The sequence below is a fragment of the Xenopus tropicalis genome, chromosome 6 (genome assembly GCF_000004195.4).
Source record: "Xenopus tropicalis strain Nigerian chromosome 6, UCB_Xtro_10.0, whole genome shotgun sequence".
NCBI lineage: Eukaryota > Metazoa > Chordata > Amphibia > Anura > Pipidae > Xenopus > Xenopus tropicalis.
In genome coordinates this window covers 108,535,570-108,560,730 of record NC_030682.2, presented here as the reverse complement: position 1 = coordinate 108,560,730, position 25,161 = coordinate 108,535,570, and the positions used below count along the sequence as shown (strand labels likewise).

The following is a 25,161-nucleotide window of genomic DNA, read 5'->3' as shown; positions in this document are numbered from 1 at the left end:
TGGCCAATTTCCAACCAGATAATGGTTGGGAAGTCCTTAGTGTTAACCCCATCCTAGAGCCAGTGAGCTGCCACCTAGGTTGAGAGTTGCAAGGAATATCCAGTCATGTATAACATAACATACTACATACAGTCATCTGAGATGCTCTTCCCCTATTTTCTCTGTCTTCCTGTCCCTGCTATGTTTGCGCTTTATATATAGAACAACATATTTGCAACTGTCAATGCATGTTACATTGTATTTCACAAAATTTGAAACAGAACTGAGTAAACAGTAATTCTTGCATGTGTAAAAGTTTTGGACTGTGCAGTAAGTTCACACAGCCAGTGGCACAGGGAAGAACAGATTTCACTAAATCAGCAAATTTCTTGATGCCACTCTAAACTAAAAAGGGGATCCAGCTCCTACAACAAAACAGTGATCCTAAACATACCTCAAAAGCCACCATAAGATACTTGAAGAATGGAAGGTTTTGTTTTGGCCCTTAAAATTCCCTGATTTAAACATCATTGATAATCTGTGGGTAGATCTTTAAGCATGCAATACAAGAAGATCTCAGGATTAGAAGTGATCTGCAAGGAAGAACTCTTCTTAAGGTGGCCATGCACAGGCTGATTCTGGCTGCCGATATCGGTCCCTTGGACCAATTCGGCAGCTTATCAGCCTGTGTGGGGGCAACAACAACTGGCCTCGGAAGAAGATCCGCTTGCTTGGTGACCAAGTTTACAAGGTTTCTGAAATAAATTGTAACAGTGCATTAACATTTGCAAATATGTTGTTTTTTCACTCACTGATTTTTAAATTAACTAAATATATTAGTTTGCAAGGGGTGCCTAAATGTTTACTTTCAAATATATATAAACATTCGTGAAGCAACAAATCAGATATTTGGATTAAGTATTATATATTTGGAGAATCAAAGAATCCTGGACTTGGCCAAATCTGAGCCTTTTTCTGCATGACTGGATTCAACTGAATCGGAATGCCTTGCTGAACCAAATCCAGACACGTAAAATCACATGACTGCAGACCATGAGACAATGGAAAGTGTTGATTTTTTTTTATCTTTTTTCACCCCCTCAGCATTTTGCTCATTTCCATTTGCAAATTAGGGCTTGGATTTGGTATTCAACCGAATCAGAAGAAAAGTAGATTTAGTGAATCCCTGTTATATCTACATCTTGCCACTAATTCCTTATTGGTACTGTAAGTTACTTCACTGCTGCTAAATGAGCCACAGCTCCCCAAAGACTACAAGTGGTGGTGGAACTTTCAATGCTGCAGAAATTACTAAAGTGTTGTAGGGGCAAACATTATCAGAGTGGGGGTGATCATGGTACTAATTAAACTAGGGATGCACCAAATCCCAGATTCGGTTCGGGCCAAATCCAGCCTTTTTTTGATGGTTTCGGTTTCGACTGAATCCACGGTCCCGGCCGAACCGAATCCAAATCCTAATTAGCATAAATTAGCATATGCTAATTAGCATTCGGAAAGGGTTACATTTTAGAGGGGAAATTTTTTTGCTGCGCACAACAACTTTTAACCCTTCCCAATCCTAATTAGTATATGCTAATGAGGATTCGGATTCGGTTTGGGATTCAGCAGAATCCGTCAGGGTGGGTTCGGGGGTTCAGTCGAACCCAAAAAAGTGGGTTCGGTGCATCCCTAAATTAAACACGAGAACAAAAGACTGGCTATCAGACCATACCATAACATATATAGAGAGAGAAAGGGACGGTTGAATGAATTGATCTGGTACTTTATTTTAGCTTAAAACATTGTTAAAATGGTAGTATTGATAAAAGAACTTATAGTGCTAAAGCATACATATGGAATGCTTGGTAGGCACTTCTTAATATAGTGTGCAAGCAATGCAAAATTCTTTGCCATAAATATTGCTGTGTCAGAAGTTAGAGAAGCTATTTTTTGCATATAATATTGCTGTTAAAAGGTTGTAGTAACTCATTTTAGAATTACTTTCTACTGTCAATATATCAGGAAACATTTTCTCTATATATTTTCTGGTCTTTATAAGGGCTGTGACACACGGGGAGAATAGTTGCCACGCAACAAATCTTCCTTGTCGTGGGCCACTAATCTCCCCGAAATGCCATCCCACTGGCTAGAATGTAAATCACCGGTGGGATGGCGTACGTGGCGCCGCAATTTGCGGAAGTTTCTTCTCATTGCAACTTCCGCGACTTCGGCAAATTGCAGCGCCGCATATGCCATTCCACCGGCGATTTACATTCTAGCTGGTGGGATGGCATTTTGGGGAGATTAGTCGCCTGCGACAAGGGAGATTTGTCGCACGCCGACTGATCTCCCCATGTTTCACAGCCCCAAATGATTGCATTAAAACCTACAATCGATATCCAAACGTTCATTTGCAAGGCAACTAAAATCTGAATGGCTGTATGGCCAGCTTAAGCTGTTTTATTCACTTACTTAACTAGCAAAGATTAGCTGTATTAAAATGCCAGGTGTACTTATGACAGTATCCCTTTAAAGGGGCAATGTACACCCTTTTGACAATGAGCTCAATGAATAAGGCTTCGGCTGAAGATACTTTTTGCCTTATAACCTATTTCATTATTTCTTCATCTAAACAGTGAAACTATAGTTAGGGTGAAGGGTGGGGGGTTGTATATTGGCAATCTAATACAAGGAGTAGCTTCAGATTCCCTGTTGAGCTCAAGAAATAATACAAATCATAAGATTTTTAGGGATTAAAATGATCAAAAAAAAGCAAAAAGTTCAGCACAAGCCCTGCCACCTTAAATAACTAAAGCACAGTTCTCTCCTTGAATTTACATTTTAAAGCTGACCTTAAAATCTTAATAAAAAGAGGAAGAGAACTGTACAGAGTAGCATCCGGATACATTGCCTGCCACAATCACTTAACCCTCTGGTGGCCAACCGGCAGACATAAAGTGCTGCAGAATATGTTGTACCTTTTGTAATAAATGTTAATAATAATAATAAACATATTAATTTAGACCTGCTGTGGAAAAAGCATGAAATTAGAAGTGTAAAACTGAGTACAAAATTAATGTATATTGCAAAAGTGCAGCCTCAGCATTTTTACATTTTACATTTACTGTAGTATTTTTTTTGGGGGGGGGGGTTCTAAATTGAACAATACCTATAATCTGAATTTATTTGAGTCTCACATCTGCATTTTCTTTGTTTCTTTCTTTAGACCCCAAGGACATACTGTGCTGCAAACACAGAGGACTTGGAGGCAGTCATTTATCATGTACATAACATGTACCCAGAAGCCCCACTCATGGCTGCAGGTGTTTCAATGGGAGGGTAAGGACAAGTACAGTTAAAAGTAAAGAACTATAGTTCTATTAACATTAATAGCTCAGCTTAAAATTAATTACCTCTATTAATGTTTAATGTTTTGATTGTAGAATTTGTTCTAGAAAATTCCAGCTTTCAGCATTTTCTGTTAAAAGGCCACTTACTGAGAAATTATGTTAAGAAAATCGGCGCCAATAGGAAAAGCTTTATTTTTCCAAAATGAAAAAGGCATTAAACATGCTTTTAGGTTTGTAGAATAAGGACTGTGTTGTTTGGAGCTTATAACAGGGTTTGCCATGCAACGCAGATCTTTGTATTCATGGTAGTGCATGTGTCAGTAAATGAACCAATTCTTTTCTGTGGGTATGTACCCATAGGAGCATAGATCAACTCAGAACAGAGACTTAATAAAGCAAGACCTACATTTTCTGCATTCAGCATTGGTCTCCTGTGGCTACAAGGCAGCAGTGACGTTTTAGATAAATGGCCACATGCATTGCATTCTTTACATTAACAAGTGATGCATACAACACTCTGCCAAGTGGCTAGGGCTCAGAACTGATACAGCAGTGGTGTTTTGGTATCTAAGACACATTCCTTCATTTACATATGGCTGCTGTTCATACACACTTGGCTAGCAGCCCTGTGACAAATTTAAAATTGGCATATGTAATGATATTGGATTACTTATGCAACTGATTCATAATCTTTGTAAAGTGCTCCGAAATATGTTATAGTTATAGTGATAAATTCAGTTGCCCATAGCAACCATTGAGCAGTAGGTGTTTTCTTTGTTAGGCCTTATTTCTTAGCAATTCCAGTCAGTTTCGATATCTTATACTTATTATCAATTGCTTAAAATAATGCATTGCTTAAGGATTATGCATTGCTTTGGTGAAATTGCTTGTGCCTCACATTATTGTCTTTGGCTCCCTGTTTCCTGTGCTGAAACTTTCCCTGTTCTACACAAACCATTTTCTTTGTCTTAAGCAGAAAATAATATCGCGTAAGCTATATTATTTACTTTGCCTTATACAGAAACATAATTTCTTTATGTGTTTTGCTGGAATTTTCTGATAAGATTCCTCACTCACCCTCTTCTCCCCTATCCTCTTTGGTTGCCTGTCAACCATCCGTAAACTGTATTATTTTCCTTCTTCAAACTCTACTTCCTTCAGCCACAGGGCAGTCAATCAGATCTAAAATTGTCCTGCAGTCTTGCTAATGTAGATTTAGCGTTTACTTCTCAGTGAACATAAAACATTCCAGTCATAACACAGGAAGCGAAATACAAATATCAGGGAGGTTGATATAGGTTCATGCTGGTGAGTTTTAGCCAATTAACCACTGACCAAATAGGCTAAATAAACAATTACCAGATATACTTTAAAGCACTATTATAATACTGCATTGTGACTGGGAGAATATAAGAGGAAACCTATAGCGATCGAAACACAAACTAGAGACATTTCCCAATCTTTTGAAAGATAAACACACTATCTATGGCCGATAATAGGCAAGTATGACACCAGAATGTGCAACTCAGCATACTGATAACTGCCTACCAGCAGAAGCACCTGCTGTAGACATTCTCATTTGTTAACACTGCTACCATTGGCCCCAGTGCTATAACCCCATAGTAACAAACCAGAGATTGATGGGCTTATTGTTTTTTGAGTTTGCAAATTCTTTAATTTAAAATAAAACTGGAATGATTGATTGTTTATTAATATGGAAAACACGTTTGAATAAAAAAACTTGAATACCTTGAATTTTTGAGTTTACACAATCTTGAATTCAAAATATGGCTTGGCTTTGCCTAGGAGAGCATTAATTGACTTCTATATAAACTTCTAAATTCAAACTTTTGTTTTGTTCTTTTTCTCTTTCTCAATAGTTTTTGCTTCTGCTCTCTGTCACATTGTATTGGCCTCTTTTTTGCTAAGATCTTGAATTCTACTTGAATTGCAGGGGATAGAAATGCCTGTATGTTACTGCTCATTTGTATTCCTATACTGCCAGAAGTGCACAAAGCCTGTAGTTGTACTGGTGCCTTCTAAAGAATTCAGAAAAAGGCAATGACTGTTAAAATACATTTTGTAGTTGTGCTGGGGGCTCCATGAAGGAATGAAACTGTACAACATAAAATATTCCTTTTGTGATTAAACATATAAGTAACAAAGTGCAACCAGGTTAATTATACTGTATAAAGAAAAACCTGAATCAAAGAAAAAGAGTAAAACAGAATAATTAATAACAATAGCAAAACTTTAGTCGATATGTAACATGCAAATACTATATTGTGTGTTTTTTTTTTTATAAACGTTTGGGAGGTTCTAGGTGTCAAGCTAGAACTCAAGTCAGATTCTCAGCCTGCAGATAAATACACTTGAAGAATCTGAGAGTTGTGCTTGCACTTGGAAGCATTGCTTCAGCCCTGGTGCAAGCACACCCAGCGTATTTCAGCTGGAAAATGCTTGATTAAGTTTCAGGCTGAAATCCGCTATGTGCGCCTGCACCTGGGTGGATTTAATGCTTTCGGGTGCAGAAATAACTTAAAGCTTTTTAGAGCGGAGGGGCTGATTCTCTGCAAGCTTGCCAAGAATCAGCCCTGTGTGGCATTACCCTCACATTAGAGCAGGGAATTACAATACAAATCTTATTAGTCCACGTATGTATGTTAACAAAGTCCATTATTTCGCACACATAATGTTTTCTCAGCTCCTTATCAGTATAGGTATAGTGGTGAAGGTCTCTGCTTTCCACACAGTAGTGTGAAAAATTAAGGGAATGTACTTCTTGTCTGCTAATGAAGAAAACAATAGATAATAAGAGTTATTTCTGTAATAATATCGGAGCATACTTACACTTTTAGTCCAAAGTTTGTCCGTAACAGATAAACTTTGAAAGCTTCCTGATATCTCAGCTAGTTGCTAGGACCCAGTGGAAACAGGAGGGGGCTCATGTTAAAAAGAGAAGATTATCCAAGAGCTCTCTTATAAGGCAACAACCGGGCTTTTAAGGCTTTACCAGTGTTCATTTTTATTAAAAAATCGAAAAAAAAGAAACGCAGCTAAAACTGCGAAAAAAAACCATATACCTGAATTCATATTTTTCTCATAATTTTTAATGGGCAACTCAAATTCAAATTGACAAAACAGTTAAAATTTTACTCATCGACTTCAAGATTACCTTGCAAGCTTTTAGATGCCAAAGTATTTCATTTCATTTTTTTGCTTCATGATCTCTAGTGCAAAAAAACTGGTATCACATTTGAAAAATAGCCCCCATAGTGTTTATTTCAGCTACCAGACAAAAGCCCGTCACCGCTCAAACCAAAATTTTACACTTTGGGACAAAAACTGTTGCTTGTGCAACTTTTTCGTACGCTAGCGGGAAAAATTCTGGAAGGTTCTGCCGCTGTTTATAATCGTTTGGTATGAAAATTTCGGAACTTTCGGATCACCAATCACCAATATTATCATGACTAATACGATTTTTTCTGAAGCATTTTCGTGATATTTGTGATCTTGAGAAATTTCCGTTTCCAATCCGAATGTTTCCCATTTGGGATTCAAACTTTTTTTGTTTTGATAAATCTGCCCTTATGAGTTTTAAGAAGTTGTTTTTATCCTCATGCGCAACCACTATGCTAAATAAATCTTCCCTAGCACATTGGAATTTAGAGCAGTGCTTATAAACTTGTTTCATAAGCTTCTGCTAAGTTAGACCAAATATAGACTTAAGGGCAGAAGCAGATTAACAAATGAATATTTTTGGTCTGGCTGTTTGGATAATACATAATTTTTTAATTTATTGTGTTATCTTATCTAGATTTGCAATATATCTCCCGTTATGTTGAAGGGCCCCCATTTCACACAGAATGGGTTAATGTAATGTACCTCACTGCTAAACTTTGATGTTTTCTAGGACTTGTTTAACTGAAGGGCTTGGAAACCCTAATTGATACTCAATTTGAAATAGTCATGTAGCTTAAATTTACTCTAATTCCTTTTGCCTTCTTTAAAATGACCAGTTAGGTTATACCAGTGAAAGCTAGCCAATATGTAATAGATTTGTCACACTGACATCCACATGCAGAAAAGATACAGACGTGATTGCCTTGTGGGAGATCAGATGGCTATAACAATAATTCATATTAAGTTTCTGGATATATTTGTGGCAGAATTCTAAAGGGCTACCAAGAAAAAAATATTAATGTTGGGGGTCACAACACCACATGCAACAACTACAGGACTAGAGAATCACCAAAAACTCTCACTAATCCAAAAATAGTTGTCAATACAGACTAGAATATAATTAAAGGAAAATTGTCACAGGAAAACATTTTTTTTCAAATGCATCAGTTAATAGAGCTTCTCCAGCAGAATCCTGCATTGATATCCATCTTTTTAAATCACAGATTTTTTTTATATTTAATTTTAAAATTTTTACATAGCCATATTCTTAATTTCCCAGGGTGCCACAGCCATGTGACTTGTGCTCTGATAACAATAGGTTACCTGAAAGCAGTTCTAATGTGCAGCTCAGACTCAATGCACTGAGAAAGCGCCTACACACCAATATTACAACTAAAAAAAAAAAACTAAAAAAAAAAAAAATACATTTGTTGGTTCAAGAATACATTTTTAAATGGTAGAGTGAATTACAGGTATTTGCTATGTAAACAGTGTAATTTAGAATTAAAAAGCACTCCATAAAAATCATGACAGGATCCATTTAAAGAATACTTTAAAAAAAAGTTGTCACTCGTTGTACCACCTGTATTTATAATCATAAGTAGTGATGAGCGAATCTGTCCCGTTTTGCTTCGCCATAAAATTTACGAAACGGCAAGAAAGTTTGTGAAACAGCGAAAAATTTGCGAAACGCGTTTGTTGCGCATTTTTTTTGTTGCCCGTCCCTTTTTTGATGCGACTGCGCCCAATCTGACCTGCCGATTGCAAAATGCGGAAATTCCCTGCAAATCCATGCCTGGCGAAAAAATTTGCTCATCACTAATCATGAGCACTATTACATCCAAGCTGCATGTCACCAGAATTGTAACTAGTTCCATTCGTCTGAGTCTCTGACATAGGAGTTTAAGGTAAGCACTACTGGTTGGGGAAAGCGATTAGCAAAGTTACAGAAGTAGTTAGTCAGGCCTCCGGTGCCTGCTATGATCAGGCTCCCTGATGGCTGGAGCTTGTTTATAAGATGGGTATTATCGGACACTCGACAGAAAGAGATCTCTGCTATAAGTCTTATAAAAGTTTATCAAGTTTCTTAAAAGCAGCAGTGGAGTCATTGGTTAATGCCTGATAGCAGCATTAATTTATTATAATTGACTGTGTGCGCAAAATGATCTTTTGTGTACACTTTTAAAAAACAGAGAGGTGGTTGGGTCTGAATTAGTGCTTAATAATGTATTGGTCAGAGGTGTACATTTCTGCTGGCCAGGGTATTACATTTCCCACCATATCAGCACCAGGTCCTGTCTAGTGTAAGACGTGTAGTGCTTAAGCGGCTGTGGTGGATTTTTGAAAGGATAAACAGGATACAGTGCCTAGTGGCATTTCCATTCACTTTGAGGGGGGAAGGTTTCTAGCATTTTACCTCCCTCCCACATAGTGAGAAAATTGTGGGCAAAAAATCACTAGTAACTGTCCAATGTGCCCTAAACTGATTTTTGTTATAGACAGTCATTTGTATATAGGGAGATTCAGTAGGCACTAAGAAAATTAAGAAAAAAAGTTGTGATTTTTTTACAATGAGACAAAACTTATTGAGATCAATGGCAGATGCCCCTTTCCTTCCCTGGAGGATCCTTGTTTGCTTCAAAACTTTTGATTTTTGATACTGTTTTTTTGTGTGACAATTCGAAAAAGTAGAGGTTTTGGTGCAACTTTTTCCTGCACGTATGTCAGACATACATGGAAATGAGTTTATTTGAACCATGAAAACTTCGAATTGTGAACTTTACATCACTTAAATTGCACAACTAGTTCTTCAAAAAACATGAATAATAGGTATACCTAAAGTAAAAGGACCACCAAAAAAGCCTAGGACAGCTCCCACTGACTTCTAATCTACTTCTAATGGCCATACTTTTTATACTCCACCCCCCACAATGTTGAAACCTTTGCACTTAACAATACTTTGGATTAAGGTTTATTTTGGTTGTTGTGCTACTAATCCATAATTTGTATACAATTATTTACCTGTGTCTTATTCTGCTGAACCGTAATATTATGTTTTGTGCAGAATGCTACTGCTTAATTACCTCGGCAAGACGGGGCGCCAGACTCCCCTGAAGGGGGCTGCAGTATTCTCTGCTGGATGGGAAGTTTTTGAGTCTGCTATAACTCTTGAGAAGCCCATTAACTGGATGATGTTCAATTATTATTTAACAACTTGTCTTCAAGCTTCGATTGTCAGGTAAGTGCATATACTGAAGTTCAGAAGTACATGTAATATACAGTGGATATAAAAAGTCTACACACCCCTGGTAAAATGTCAGGTTTCTGTGCTGTACAAAAATGAGACAAAGATAAATCATTTCAGAACTTTTTCCACCTTTAATGTGACCTATAAACTGTACCACTCAATTGAAAAACAAACTGAAATCTTTTAGGTGGAGGGAAGAAAACCAAAAAAACTAAAATAATGTGGTTGCATAAGTGTGCACACCCTCTTCTAACTGGGGATGTAGCTGTGTTCAGAATTAAGCAATCACATTCAAAATCATGTTAAATAGGCGTCAGTATACACCTGCCATCATTTAAATGCCTCTGATTAACCCCCAAATAAAGTTCAGCTGCTCTAGTTGGTCTTTCCTGACATTTTGTTAGTAGCATCCCACAGCAAAAGCCATGGTCCACAGAGAGCTTCCAAAGCATCAGAGGGATCTCATTGTTAAAAGATATGTCAGGAGATGGGTACAAAAGAATTTCCAAGGCATTAGATATACATATATCTAATATATATATAATATATAAGGAGGAACTTCATCTTCATCACCCAAAGCATACATCCAAATCAACAAAGGAATGGCTTCACCAGAAGAAGATTAAAGTTTTGGAATGGTCCAGCCAGAGCCCAGACCTGAATCCGATTGAAAATCTGTGGGGTGATCTGAAGAGGGCTGTGCACAGGAGATGCCCTCGCAACCTGACAAATTTGGAGTGTTTCTGCAAAGAAGAGTGGGCAAATTTTGCAAAGTCAAAATGTGCCATGCTGATAGACTCATACCCAAAAAGACTGAGTGCTGTAATAAAATCAAAAGGTGCTTCAACAAAGTATTAGTTTAAGGGTGTGCACACTTATGCAACCACATTATTTTAGTTTTTTTGGTTTTCTTCCCTCCACCTAAAAGATTTCAGTTTGTTTTTCAATTGAGTGGTACAGTTTATAGGTCACCTTAAGTTAAGGTTATTGCATAAGCAAGTGTTTTTCACAGGGGCCTGACAGACAGATAACAGCATATTGAATATAAACATTTTCCAACCAGAAACAGTGGTGGTCAAAACCTATGTGCTATAGGTTTAAAGGGGCAATATAGTTGCCCCTTTAGTAGTTTAACTTTCAGTCTTTGCCCTTTTTAGTGCAAGCAATGCCAAAATCCATATCTAATTAAAAACAATAGGCATAAAGTATGTTCACACATGATGTCAATAAGGGAAGGAACATCACAGTGCATGGCATTGTGAGTTATGTAGATCCCACATGCTGTCTGTAAACTCTGGAATTGTTTTAGTCCCTCCTCCCCTGCTAGGATTTGAAATGATACAGAAAGAGAAAAACTGTTTTGCAGCTGGATTTCAAGATATAAAAATGGTATTTATTCATCAGAGTGATAGATATATTGAGGGTTTCTTTGTTTTGGTTCAAAAACTTTTAATATCAGCAAGTTCCGTAGTTGCACACAAACATTAGCACAATTTTTCTAATGATACATTTATGAAATGTAAAACTGCACAACACAAATTAACCCTATGTTAAATTATTAGTTAGTATTAGAACAAAAAAAGAGCGTAATTTATATTATCATGTCCCTTGTTTTTGGGTCACATATGGGCTTGCTGGGTAAATTTACACTTGGGTAGTACCCCAGAGCAACTACAGTAGTTGATTTTAAGGTGCACCTAATGTACATGAGGAAATAACTGACAAGACCTTATACAATGTAGTATATGGAAATGTTTTGCAGATATAGCCAAAGCTCAGAATGATGTTATCACTGGAGCCTGCAAGTGTCTATTAACTTAATAATCCCATGCAGTGTAGTAATAAATGCCGTTTGTTATTATTTCGACATTACCACATCACTAGGAAGGGCATTCCACAACCTCACTGCCCTCACCGTGAAAAACCACCTACGCTGCTTCAAATGGAAGCTCCGTTCCTCTAATCCACTCATGTCAAACACAAGGCCCGCGGGCCAAATCCGCCGCTCCCTAAGTCTTCGCCAGTGGCTCCTTCTGTCTTATGCTGCGGCAACAGGCCCTTTTATAAGGTTGCGCCCGTGCGTATGACGTCACACGTCAGCGACGAGGCGCAACCTTATAGTAGTGCCTGTTGCCGCAGCATAAGACAGAAGGAGCCGCCGACATCACAGGTCTGTTGGGGGTACTTTCTGTGGGGGCTCTGTGTGTGCGGGCTCTGTGTGTGCGGGCTGGCTACTGTCTATGGGGGGTACTGTGTATGAGGCAATTGGGGGCACTTTGTGTGGGGGCTACTGTCTATGGGGGGTACTGTGTATGAGGCAATTGGGGGCACTTTGTGTGGGGGCTACTGTCTATGGGGGGTACTGTGTATGAGGCAATTGGGGGCACTTTGTGTGGGGGCTACTGTCTATGGGGGGTACTGTGTATGAGGCAATTGGGGGCACTTTGTGTGGGGGCTACTGTCTATGGAGGGTACTGTTTATGGGGGCAATTGGGGGCACTGTTTATGGGGGCAATTGGGGGTACTTTCTATGTGGGCACTGTGTGTGGGGTCTACTGTCTATGGGGGATACTGTGTATGAGGCAATTGGGGGCACTTTGTGTGGGGGCTACTGTCTATGGAGGGTACTGTTTATGGGGGCAATTGGGGGTACTTTCTATGGGGGCAATTGGGGGCACTGTGTGTGGGGGCTACTGTCTATGGAGGGGTACTCACTCATTTTAAATTCACATTTCTGGTTAACGTTGTCAGTTTATGACTGTTCAGTAAACCATTCGGCCCGCGATTTAGGCTGGATTTTAGATTTTGGCCCCTTCTCTGATTGAGTTCGACACCCCTGCTCTAATCTAAAGGGGTGACCTCTGGTGCGCTGATTGTTTTTATGGGAAAAAAGATCACCCCCTTTCTGCCTTGTAATTATTTTTTCAATAATTCACAAACATATAAGCAAAATTATCCTTGCATTTTGCTCTCTAGGAAACTTTCTTTATTCATCTTACATGTTTATTGCAAAACTTCAATAAAATGTTTAAAAAAATAAATAAATAAATAAAAATAAATATTGTGAGAGAGAAAAATAAAAAAAAATGCCTTTTGTTATAAAGCCAGTAAGTTGCATCTGAGAATACCATTAGATTCAATTATAAACCATTCATAATCAAACAGAAAAATGTTTTATTGTGAAAAACAATTTTTTATTTTGTAGACATCGCCATGTTTTGGAGAAACAATTTGATATTGATCACATTCTAAGGGTGAGTTGGTTGATATTACCTTTCCTTCTAACATTTCAATTTAAAAAAAGTGGAACAATTTAAAACACATCACCAATTTGTCCTATCTTGACCCAGACACACACCTGGTCTTCCCCAAACTCTACCTACTTTCTGCCGCTATTGGGTGTGTGACTGTGGGAATGACCTGCCTAAATCACATGGTAGCTAATTTGCAGTAAGAACGCACACTCAGGCCACAAGACAAATATTTATTCAGATTTTACTTCATTACACTCAGCAAATTAAAAAACATATGGTTTTTACAGAGTCCACCATAGGGCTTATTTGGGTTAATCTGGGTAAATTAATGTTTAAAATACATCTTGCCCACTCCCCCCCGCCATCCTTTCAAATACAGTACATAAAGTTGTGCCTGACAGCTAACTGCACTCTTCCAGCTGTTACTTGCACCTACCATAATTATTATGCCTCTTTATTAGATCTCACCCTGAGTATGCAGTTTGGGACTTTATTCCTTAGTAATAGTAATTCTAGTAAAAGTAATAATATTCTATTATGCATAGTTTCACCCTAAGCATTGTATTGCTTGCTTGATTTTATGGCTAAATGTTTGTTCCACAGGCTAAATCAATTCGAGAATTTGACACAAGGTTTACCTCAGTGATGTTTGGATACCCCACAAACGATCACTATTATAAGGATGCAAGCCCATGCCATAGGGTGAAATCAGTTGAAATACCAGTGTTATGTCTAAATGCTATGGATGATGTTTTCTCTCCTGGACATGGTAAGGAGATATATTTAGAACTATATAGATACAATTCATATGATTGTGTCTACACTGTCTGAGAATTTGGGGTCAAACATGCATAATTGTAATAAAAGCTGTCCGGCTATAATAATTTAAAGCATTTATTAAAAACCTCCAGAGGCAAGAAAATTATAGATTGAGGCAAAAGTTCTCCTTTGTCTGGTGTTCAGTTTGGATATTTCTGAATCAATAACCCAGTAGATCTTACATGGTCATATATACAGAATCATGTTAAATTTCCCAAACTTTCGTTAAAAAAGGGCCATATGGCACCAATATTGGTGGGAGAACTCTTTTTCTTGCTCACTTATACAATACAGCAAGGCCTTAACTTTCACCAGGTAGTGGATCTGCAGCAGGTCTGGGCTGGCAATCTGTTGATTCTGGCAAATGCCAGAGGGACTGCTGTAAGATCTCATAGACAATCACAGTTAGTGGCAGGAGGATGTTTGGGCCTCTTTGGCCTTGAAATGCCAGAGCCTATTTTGAATCCCAGTCTAGACCTGATCTGCAGAGACTGAGACCACTAACTGAAATCACAGGAAGCATATATAATTTTAATTGAACAGAACTATTAGAGACATATAGCATATATATGTATATGGAAGAGAATGAACGTTGTAAGAAATTAAAATGAAACTGGATGAAATGTTTTAAATTCTTACAATAAATCCAGTATTCCAACCAAGTCTAACGATCAAGGACATGACAGTGGGCAGGAGGCAAAGTGCTTGCACCTTCATTTTGTACTTCATCCTGCCACACGGTTAGTAAATATGTATTCATCAGGGAAACACAGGTCAAGGACCAGAGGGTGTACTTTGTACCCTGTTTTGCCTAACGTGTCTTCTTTTTTCCTCCTATAATTGTATCCTTTAGTCTATGTTGCAGTTTTCTGGTACATTCAGTTTGGATTATGTCAAGTGACGCTTCCTTTTTCTTTCGCTTTTATTGCTGTTCTACCTAGCCCTTCCCTAACAGCAAGTTTAAACCTTTATAATATAACCAGCATAAAAGTGCTACTATCATCACTGTAAACAATTTGACATTATTATACAACCCCACTTCCAAAAATGTTGGGAGGCTGTGTAAAATATACTGTAAATAGAAACAGAATGCATTAATTTGCAAATCTTTGCAAATGTTGGAAATAAGAGATGTTATAGTTTTCTAAAAAATATCTGCTCAATTTGATGGCAGCAGTGCTCTTAAAACTACAGCAGTTGGTCTCCTTAGTTTCCGAACGGTTACACTGTGTTGTTTTAAACATATTGAACAACATCAAATTCAATATGTGCATATATTTTTCAGAAAATAATAACATTTTTTAGTTTCAACTTTTGATGTGTTGTCTTTGTTGTATTTGCAGTTAATTATAGCAGTGTTGTCCAACTTCTATGGTACCGATTGCCAGAATTTTTCTGGCCTACATGGAAGACGGCCGATAATGGAAGCCCGTTTTGACCACTTCCCTTTTTTAAATCACACCCATGTTATCACCCATTATCCATATGTGAAAAAATTATATTATGTCATATTAAGACATACCATTAAATCCATATGCCTCCTCCTCCCCTGTGGATAGCACAGCAACCACCAGCACATAATTACACACCTTAGGGACCATATAATGAGTATTTCCAAATGCAAAACTTCCAGAACAACCCCCTGCCAGGGTCACTTCCCACAGGCAACATAGGGCAGGCAGAGTATGGCACACACAAGCAGGGTAGGGCAGGCAGAGTATGGCACACACTGGCAGCACAGGGCAGGCAGAGTATGACACACACAGGCAGCACAGGGCAGGCAGAGTTTGGCACACACAGGCAGCATAGGGCAGGCAGAGTTTGGCACACACAGGCAGCATAAGGCAGTACATACAGTGACACTGCTCCTACAGTCTTTCTACCTTGTGAACAGGTAAACAATGTGGGTGCTTACAGTCTGAGCCTGAGGTGTGAACAATGCAGGGGGTGAACAATGCAGGGGCTTAAAGGTGTAAACTATATTGGGGATTACTTGTTTAAACAATACAGAGGTCTACAGCCTGAATCTGAGGAGTGAACAATGCAGGGGGCCAGTTAAACACAGTACTGATACCATTTAAAGGTTACACAAAGGTAAGCAGTCACAGCAGCCAGACAGGTGGGGGCAACACAGAGGGGGGCCGTGGGCCGCCAGTTGGACAGCACTAAATTAAAGGGTTTAAAAGATTTGCTAATAATCACATTTCCTCTTTATTTACATTTATTTATTAACACAGTGACACAGTGTCACAATTTTTTTGTAAATGGGTTGTATGTAAGGTCCTTTTTTTTGTAATTCAGAATTTTTAGACATAAAAGTCACAGAAAAAAAGTTTTTTCAAGATTTACTGTGTGGCTAAAAATTAGAATCTGATGATTTGCCAGCTAAAACTTGTCAATGGCAGATGTCCCTTGTCTTTCTTGGAGGAACCTTCTTTTGCTTTGAAACCTTAGAGACTTCAAATTTTTGACGCCGTTTTTTTGTGTGACAATTTCAAAAAGTAGAGGTTTTGGTGCAACAATTCAAAAAACTTTTTTCGACACTGACTTTTTCATTACAGACTTTTAAGTAAATGTTGGACAACTGTGGAGTTTATTCGAATTTGTAAAAATAAAAAAAATGAGAAAAGTTAGTTTTAGTAAATGTGCCCCTAAATTTCTTTTTTTGTTTGTTTTTCTTTTAGCTATTCCAGTGGAGACAGCCAGACAAAACCCAAATGTCGCATTGGTGCTTACAGCTTATGGAGGTCATATTGGTTTTCTTGAAGGCATTTGGCCAAGAAAGCAAACTTACATGGACAAAATTTTTAAGCAGTTTGTACAGGCTATCTTTGAGCATGGCAATGAGATCAATAGTATGTAGCACACACAAATAGTGCTTTTTATGAGGATCATTGGTGTGTATTGGAAAGTTCTGAATTTTACTTATGCATAGGGTGGTCCTCCTATTGCTAATGAATTGTCATGAAATACAAAGCCTCCACAGAAGCACTGGAACAATGAGTAATAGCAAGAAAATAAGCCAGCACGCTAGATTGAAACATCTAGTATTTAAACACTTGCAAATATATGTACTGTTTTGTAGCAAGAACTTGCATACAGGAATGATAGCATTTTCTATTTTTTTTTGTTACCAAGAATGACCTTAAATGAAATATAGCTCTACATATACTGAATTGCACTTAACCAAAACCGTTATATATACAGGCAAACATTCCTCAGGGTTTTAATATAAGCCAGTTGTTCTGCCTAGAAATGCAAGCATTACAAATGACAGATTGAAGGATTGGCACATCCTGATTGTTTAACAGTAATGCATGCTCATGAAGGCATTGTACAAGGCAAAAAATACAGGAATGAAGACTGTAAAACATCACAAAGTCATCAAGAGTCTGACTTAAAGCATGGGTTTTAGCAGTGTTAGAATGATTCCTAGAAATGAGTATGTGCACTATCATACAATATCTACAAGAGACAATTATGTTTTTTTGTTGAACTAAACCATGTTTCTTTTCCATATTTATTTTTTAACTGTGGCTGATTATAGAATGCATTCTAAAGATATTTTTGTTTATTCTATTTAAATAAACTATTTAATTCTAAACCAATGTCTTGTTATTCTTGTCATTTTCTCTTATGAAGAAACAAAACTATACATTTCTATTAGCAATCTAACTAACTCCAACAGCATGCTGATAGGATTGTATAGTTCACTTTTAAATTGTCAAACAAGAAAGTTTTTGGGGGAACACAAAACAACCAAAACAACTCTAGTCTATAGTATATATAAGTATATAAGAGTATGTAAGTATATATAAGTATATAAGAGATTCCAGCCAATTCATTCTTGTCAAGTGTTATACTTACTCTCCAACATGAAGGGCTGAAAAAGTAATTTCTAGGTCTCTCTCCTTATTTCTGCAGCAGATAGATGGAAACTACAAGATCAAGTGTTTCCCCTTAAGAACCAGATTGAGTCAGAAGATGGTTAGTCTGAGAGAGAAGTCATCAGGACTGGAAATCAGTCACACCAAACCATTACCTAGGGTCCAGCACATTGTCATATTGAACCATGCAGACCGTGGACTGGATTCCATGGTTCAGCAATTAAGAGTTCAATTAACTTCAGTTAATTCTGGGATGGGGTAGGGAGTAGGGTCAGGGTCTAATCGTTACCAAACATGTTAGTAATTTGGTAGTGATACTGACACGTTTCCTATAGACAGCATATGTGAGATCTCATTAAATTGTATTGGTGACAAATAGATTATATAGATTGAAACACTTTTTAGTCACTACATATATGCTGACAGCATACAGGAAAAGGAGAGATTGGGAAGGGGGCTATAAATTAAACAAACTGAAAGTGGAGAATAGAGAGAAAAGACAAATTAGACACTGCATTTTTGTTTTATTCATAATATTTATTTTTTATTATTACTTTCACTTGATTGTAGCCAAGGCTAGGTTAACTATTCAAACAAATGCAGAAATATAGATGTTTAGGCAGCTACAGTATATTAATGTTGTGTTTGCACTTTCACAAGAAACAATATAGCACATACTTGTTCAAGCAAAGCCCAACATGAGTGAAATCAGAACAGTACAGTAGTATATTTCCCAAGCCACCATGGCAGCACTTCACCAACATTGGGTAATCCCCGCCCTCTTGAGGTCACTGGACAGGAACGAGTTAATTTTCAGCATAAAGCCCCCCCCCTCCCATAGCCACTCGTCTTTTTTCCTGTCCAGGTCACTGGTGCACGCTGCTTACCTGTTATGGGAGCGGCGGCTGGAAGTTTGAAAGGGGAGTTTCTTGTCCCTGAAGTGCAGCAGACGTAGCAACTTTGTTGTTCTGCGTGGTCCTGCAGTGAGGGTCGGGTGCGCCTGTGTGGTCCGCACTCTTGGAACGCGCCGGGGGAAGTGAAGGACTCGGAGGTTCACGCCGGCTTGCTTGCTTGACACGCAAGGCGGAAGTGACGTGGCTCCCATGCGTTCCACAGACCGGAAGTGACGTTGCGGCCGGGTGCGGAAGCGCCGAAAACGGCGCATTTTGATGACGTCACTGGAAGCGCCTATTTTAAACGGTTTTGGCGCCAAAAAATTATCTCCTTCACGGATTGAACACTCCAAAGTGGGCTGAAGTGAACTCTGCTGAATGCTTGGGGGAAGCATGTTTGTTGATATATTCCCTTCTCTTGCAGCTGCTGTAATGGAACAGTCTAGCTCTGGGAAAGGGTCACAGCCTAAAGGTCCCTGGTAAGCAGAGCTTCAGGGTTTTGACTGGGAGAGAGTGGGAGCAGGGATTTAATGCTGGTATTTCTATTTCAGCCTCCCTGCCAGCAGTGAGACACAAAAAGAAACCACTCAAGCCAAAAGGTCTGCAGATACACAGCAACCAATGGGAGAAGCGCAGGAAGCTGGTTTACCACAGATTGATGCACTAGTTTCCCTTATAAAAATAGCGGTGGTGCAAGGTGTTCAAGAGGCTACGTCTTCTCTGGCGGTTAAGAAAACAAAAAGGGGAAGAGAATCAATTTATGACTCCTTGTCAGAAGTGTCGGATGAGGAGCTGTATGACCCTGGAGAGGGTCAATCTTTTTTGTCAGAAGAAGGGGAAGTCTTGTCAGAGGAAGAGACTACCTTGGATGTAACAGCAATAGACGGCCTAGTAAGGGCTGTAAGGAAGGCATTAACCTTGACAGAAGAGACTCCTAAAGGGGCGGCAGCAGATAAGTTCTTCCCTTCCCTTAAAAAGAAAGTAGCCACCTTTCCAGTACATGAATCCATCAAGGAATTAATTACAGCAGAGTGGAAGGTGACGGAAAAGAAAGTGATGATACAAGGGAAATTTGCCAAAAGATATCCGGTAGAGGAAGCATTCTCCAAAATGTGGGATAATCCTCCTAAGGTGGATGCTGCGGTGGTGCGTCTTGCAAAAAAAACTACCCTCCCTGTGGATGATGCAGCTGCATTTAAAGATCCAATGGAGAAACGTTTGGAGTTTAATCTTAAAAAATCGTTTGTGGCAGCAGGGGCAGCCTGTAGACCGGCAGTGGCCTTAACTTCAACTTCCAGGGCCATGAAGGTCTGGCTTGATAATTTGGAGACAGCAATTACCTCTAATGTAAAGAGATCTAATTTGAAGGAGATGCTCTCTGAGATGAAGTTAGCAACAGAGTTTATTGCTGATGCCTCATTGGATTTAGTCAAGTTGTCGGCAAGATCCATGGCCCTGTCAGTAGCTTCAAGGCGGGTCTGGGCATCAGAAGTAAAAGATTCGTGGGTCTTGAAGATTGTCCAAGAGGGATATCGGATAGAATTCCAGAAAAGACCCATAAGAAATGTTTTTCGGAGATCTATACCTCCAAGAATACCACAAGCAAAACGAATTTTCCCAGAATATGTAGATGCACTAAAAGAGTCAGGGGCAGTGGAGGAAGTGCCTCACTCGTCCAGGAGGTGCAGATTCTACTCGAAACTTTTTCTGGTAAAGAAATCCTCAGGGGCATTCAGACCAGTTTTGGATCTCAGACCATTGAACCAGTTCGTCAATTGCAGACGATTCAAGATGGAGTCTTTGGCCTCCATAGTCCTCTCGGTTCCACCAAAAGCATGGTTATTAAACCTCGACTTAAAGGATGCCTACTTCCATGTGCCCGTGCACGAGGCGGACAGAAAGTTCCTGCGGTTTGCAGTAGGGAGGCATCATGTACAGTTCACGTGCCTGCCTTTTGGTCTTTCCACCTCACCCAGGACCTTCTCCAAGGTACTGGTGACAATTGTCGCTATCCTAAGAGAGGAGGGAATTGCAATTTATCACTACTTGGACGACATTCTTCTGGTGGCGAGGACAGAGGTAGAGGCAATCAGAAGCAGAGACAGAGTCATTTGCAGGCTACAGCAGTTTGGCTGGGTCATAAACTGGCAGAAAAGTTGCCTTTCTCCAACACAGAACCTAGTGTTTTTGGGAGCCCAGCTCAATACGGTGGTCAACCTAGTCTGCCTTTCTCTGGAAAAAGTCCAGAAAATTATGGTACAGATACGATACCTGCAACAACGACCCAGAGTGTCGGTGAAAGAGTGCATGTCAGTTCTGGGCATGATGTCCTCTGTCTTACAGATGGTGAAATGGGCGAGATGGCATATGAGGCCTCTCCAGAATTTTCTGATTCAGTCAGGAGCTCTCAACCACCTGAAATTGTGTCAGTGTCTCCATTTATCGGAGGAGGTAAAACACAGTTTAAGATGGTGGCTGCTTCCGGAGAATCTGTCACAGGGACTTCCTCTAGCGGAACCAGAGTGGTTAGTCATCACCACGGATGCCTCAGAGTCGGGTTGGGGAGCAGTCCTGGGCAACCATACCGCTCAAGGTCGGTGGAACGGTCAAGGTGTTTCCTCCAATGTCCTGGAGATGAGGGCAATAGACCAAGCATTGTTGGCGTTTTCCCACAGATTATCCCAGAAATGGATAAAAATCAGATCAGACAATGCCACAGCCGTAGCATATGTCCAGAGGCAAGGGGGAACCAGAAGTCCAAGTCTGATGAAGGAAATTTCTCCAATAATGGCTTGGGCAGAAAAGAATTTGGCAGGTTTGACCGCACTGCACGTTCCAGGGGTACAGAACATTCAGGCCGACTTTCTAAGTCGCAATATGTTAGATCCAAACGAATGGAGTCTAAATCCGGCAGCATTCCGGTTGATTACTCAGAAGTTTGGGAATCCGGAAATAGATCTCATGGCATCAGTCCAGAATCACAAGTGTCAGAAGTTTTTCTCGAGGAGTCCGTGCCGAGACTCAGTTGGCGTAGATGCTTTGCTTCACAGCTGGAGCGGGATGTGTTTCCTCCATTTCGCATGATATGGAGAGTATTGAAGAAGATAGACCGGGAGAAAGCTCTGGTGATAGCGGTGGTTCCCCATTGGCCGAGGCGCCCGTGGTATCCATTGCTGCGACAGTTGACGGTGGGGGCACCGTTAAAACTTCCTCCGTGGCAGAATCTGCTGGCACAGGGCCCAGTCTTTTGCGAGGAGGTGGATCATCTATCCTTGATGGCTTGGAAATTGAAAGGCAGGGGTTGTTAAAAAGAGGTTGTCAGGAAGAATTGTTGGCCTTATTGCTAAAATCAAGAAAAACCTCTACCTCGGCACAATACTATAGAGTTTGGAGTTGTTTTGCACATTTTGCCCTGGCGAAAGATTCAGATCCCCGGGATCCTGACTCAAGCTTGGTAGTGAAGTTCTTATTTTCTGGATACAAAAAAGGCTTCAGCAATAGCACATTGAGGGGCCAGGTGTCAGCCTTGTCAGCGTTAACAGAGAGAGCCTGGTCGGAAGATCCTCTAGTGAAGAGATTCTTCAATGCCTTAAAAAGGATCCGTCCATATTTTAAACCCAGAGTTCCTCCCTGGGATTTGCCGTTAGTCCTAAAAACTTTAATGTCGACTCCGTTTGAACCATTGGAAAAGGTCTCAGATTGGCATGCAACCTTGAAAGTGTTGTTACTGGTTGCCATAACGTCTGCTTGTCGAGTTGGGGAGTTGTGCTCTCTTTCAGCGGAAGAACCCCATACGGTGATATTTGAAGATAAAGTGGTCATGAGACCAGTTTTCGGATTTCTGCCAAAGGTGGTGTCCCAGTTTCATGCTGAACTGGAAGTGGTGCTGCCTTCATTTTGTCCAAATCCTAAGTCCGAACAAGAGAGACTGTGGCATACTTTAGACTTAGTGCGGGCAATTTCGTCTTACTTGGAACGAACAAGTTCGTGGCGGAAAACAAGCAAGTTGTTTGTGATTCCAAGGGGTCCAAGGAAAGGTTTGGCCCCATCCAAAGTAACAGTCAGCCGGTGGATTGTATCCTGTATTGTGTTGGCATATCAGTTGGCTGGCAGAGAGGTCCCAAAGGATCTTAAGGCACATTCTACCAGAGCAATGGCTACATCCTGGGCGGCAGCAGCCAGGGCTCCGCCAGAGGCAATCTGCAGAGCAGCAAGATGGTCTTCTGCGACTACTTTTGTCCGGCACTACAAGCTGGATGTTTTTCAATCCCAAGAGGAGAGATTTGGGAGAAAAATTCTCCAGGCAGTCATTCATTAATGTCCTGGAATAAAATTGTTAAGCAGTTTCTGTTGTCCCTCTCTTCTTTCTTAGCTTGGGGAATTCCCAATGTTGGTGAAGTGCTGCCATGGTGGCTTGGGAAATAGAGAAATTTTTCTTACCTTAATTTCTATTTCCAAGTCACTCTTCATGGCAGCATTCACCAACTTCCCTCCCTTCAGTTGCTTGGTTACTAAGATGAGTGGCTATGGGAGGGGGGGGGGCTTTATGCTGAAAATTAACTCGTTCCTGTCCAGTGACCTCAAGAGGGCGGGGATTACCCAATGTTGGTGAATGCTGCCATGAAGAGTGACTTGGAAATAGAAATTACGGTAAGAAAAATTTCTCTATTTTCTTCCTGTAGTTTTGCACATGTTGCTGAATCTTGTTACTGTTTCAGGAGATAGTTGTGGCATGGCTGCTTTCTTTCCTGCACAGGCTGAAGATTCTGTCATTATTTTTATGGTGTACTGTATTTTATTATGTACAGTATTTTAGTACAGAGTCCTGCTGAAGCAGCAGTATTAACTCATTTCCCATGACATAATTCCTTTAATAAATTTAGATAGATGACAGTAACATTTTTTTTCCACACACATGTAATAAAAAAAAGAGCTGTCCAAAAGCAGAAAAGAAGCCATGCCCCTATGGCAGAAAAACATTGTGGTCCTAGGTTCAATTAAAGCCAAGGAATTATCTACAAGATGTGTGTATGTTTCAACCATGTGATGGGTTTCATTGGAGCAAGTGGTTATGGAAATGATATAAAAAAAAAAAAGTTCTGCAAAATATATAAATAAAGGATAATAATTACAGGATCCATGTCAGTAGAAGATGAGCAGTACAGGAAAGCAAGAAACTTTTCAGCATAAACCTTGGGTATAGAAATTCCTTATAAAGCAATTAAAAGAGATGCTCACACATAAACTTCTCTAAACAAATTCTGTAGCTGAGACACTCTGTCCTAGAAACCAGCTTTCTCTTGCAGTTATTTGTCCTGGGAAACAGTTGGGTGATTACTCTGTTAATTAAAAGGATACTGTCAAAGGTAATCCTTTTTTCCCCCATACTACTTGTTTCCATGTTTAAAATGAATCACTTTCTGGACACGTGTGTCTGTTACCTCCCTCTGCCCCATGGTTTGCTATATACTTTAAACACTGGATCTTCTTTTCCTTTACTGACATTCCTACCCCTCTTGTCTCTGGCTACACACTTTTCCATTTGATCTTCAGCAGTAGATTGAAACAGGTACATTAATATAAGTATGGCCAGTTCCAGTTATAAAAAACCCTTTCTTCATTTAGCAGAGATCTATTACCGCCTACAGATTATCAGATTTTTTGTCACATTTTAGTTTTGCTCACCTTCTACATTTTTTCAGGACACTTCCAACTTGTTTAGATTTAAATTCTATCCACAAACACAATTAAAACCTACAGCATCTGTTATCTTTAAACAGTGTCCTTACTCCCGCCTTTAGACATGTATTTACTCCCTAGCTTTTGGCACTTTCTTCTGTTCAAACAGGCCCAAATCCAGCAAAAAGCCACAGTGGACCCTTCCGGTCTATTGCATTGTTTCCCATTTTCCATTCCCGTCAGCAGTCTTGTAAAGTCTTTCCTCTCCTATTACTAACTTTCTTTACACCAATAATCTGCTGGACCCTATGCACGTATGCTTTTAGACCTACACGATCTGCTAAGACCCCTTTAAAGGAATACTGTCAGGGGAAAGCTTTTTTTTTCAAAATGCATCAAGGAAGGAGAAGGAAAGGTAAAAACTAAGTTAGAAAGGTCTATGTAAATACAGCCATAAGCACTCACACAAAAGCTACACTGAGTCCTCTATCAAAAAAAACATAGAATTTATTTTCTTCTTTTGGTATTGATTTTTGACATTAATAACTTTAAGGTCGCTAGATCTCGTGAAAAAATAGACAAAATATCACCTAGACTAGAAGGGCATTGCTTATTTCTTTTAATCAACGCACCCAGCATCATTACAAGTACCCTTGATTTTTCAAGATTACCTAGCCAGTCCATCAAGGAAAATTCAATAAGCGTTTATCCAAGTTTACATGCAATTTGGACGGGAGGCGGGGGAGGGCATTTTTTTTTTACTTTTATTTACAGCATTTCTCCATGAAGACTAAACTAGGTAGACTTGAATTAACTCCAACCCTGCCAACTACCCTAATTCTTCCAGATCCGGAAGCATGAAGTTCCAAA

The 25,161-nt window shown here is 39.5% G+C and overlaps 1 protein-coding gene across 1 annotated transcript in view; it reads left to right on the top strand.

Annotated features, from left to right (window-relative positions):
* abhd3 (abhydrolase domain containing 3) overlaps nt 1-17,436 on the top strand; it is a 33,355-nt gene extending 15,919 nt beyond the window's left edge. The window contains 5 exon segments of the mRNA NM_001032325.1: nt 3,206-3,318; nt 9,577-9,750; nt 12,965-13,013; nt 13,617-13,782; nt 16,517-17,436. Of these exon segments, the coding sequence (NP_001027496.1) occupies nt 3,206-3,318; nt 9,577-9,750; nt 12,965-13,013; nt 13,617-13,782; nt 16,517-16,695 (681 nt within the window). The 3' untranslated portion in view covers nt 16,696-17,436.
* The last annotated feature ends 7,725 nt before the right edge of the window (nt 17,437-25,161 follow it).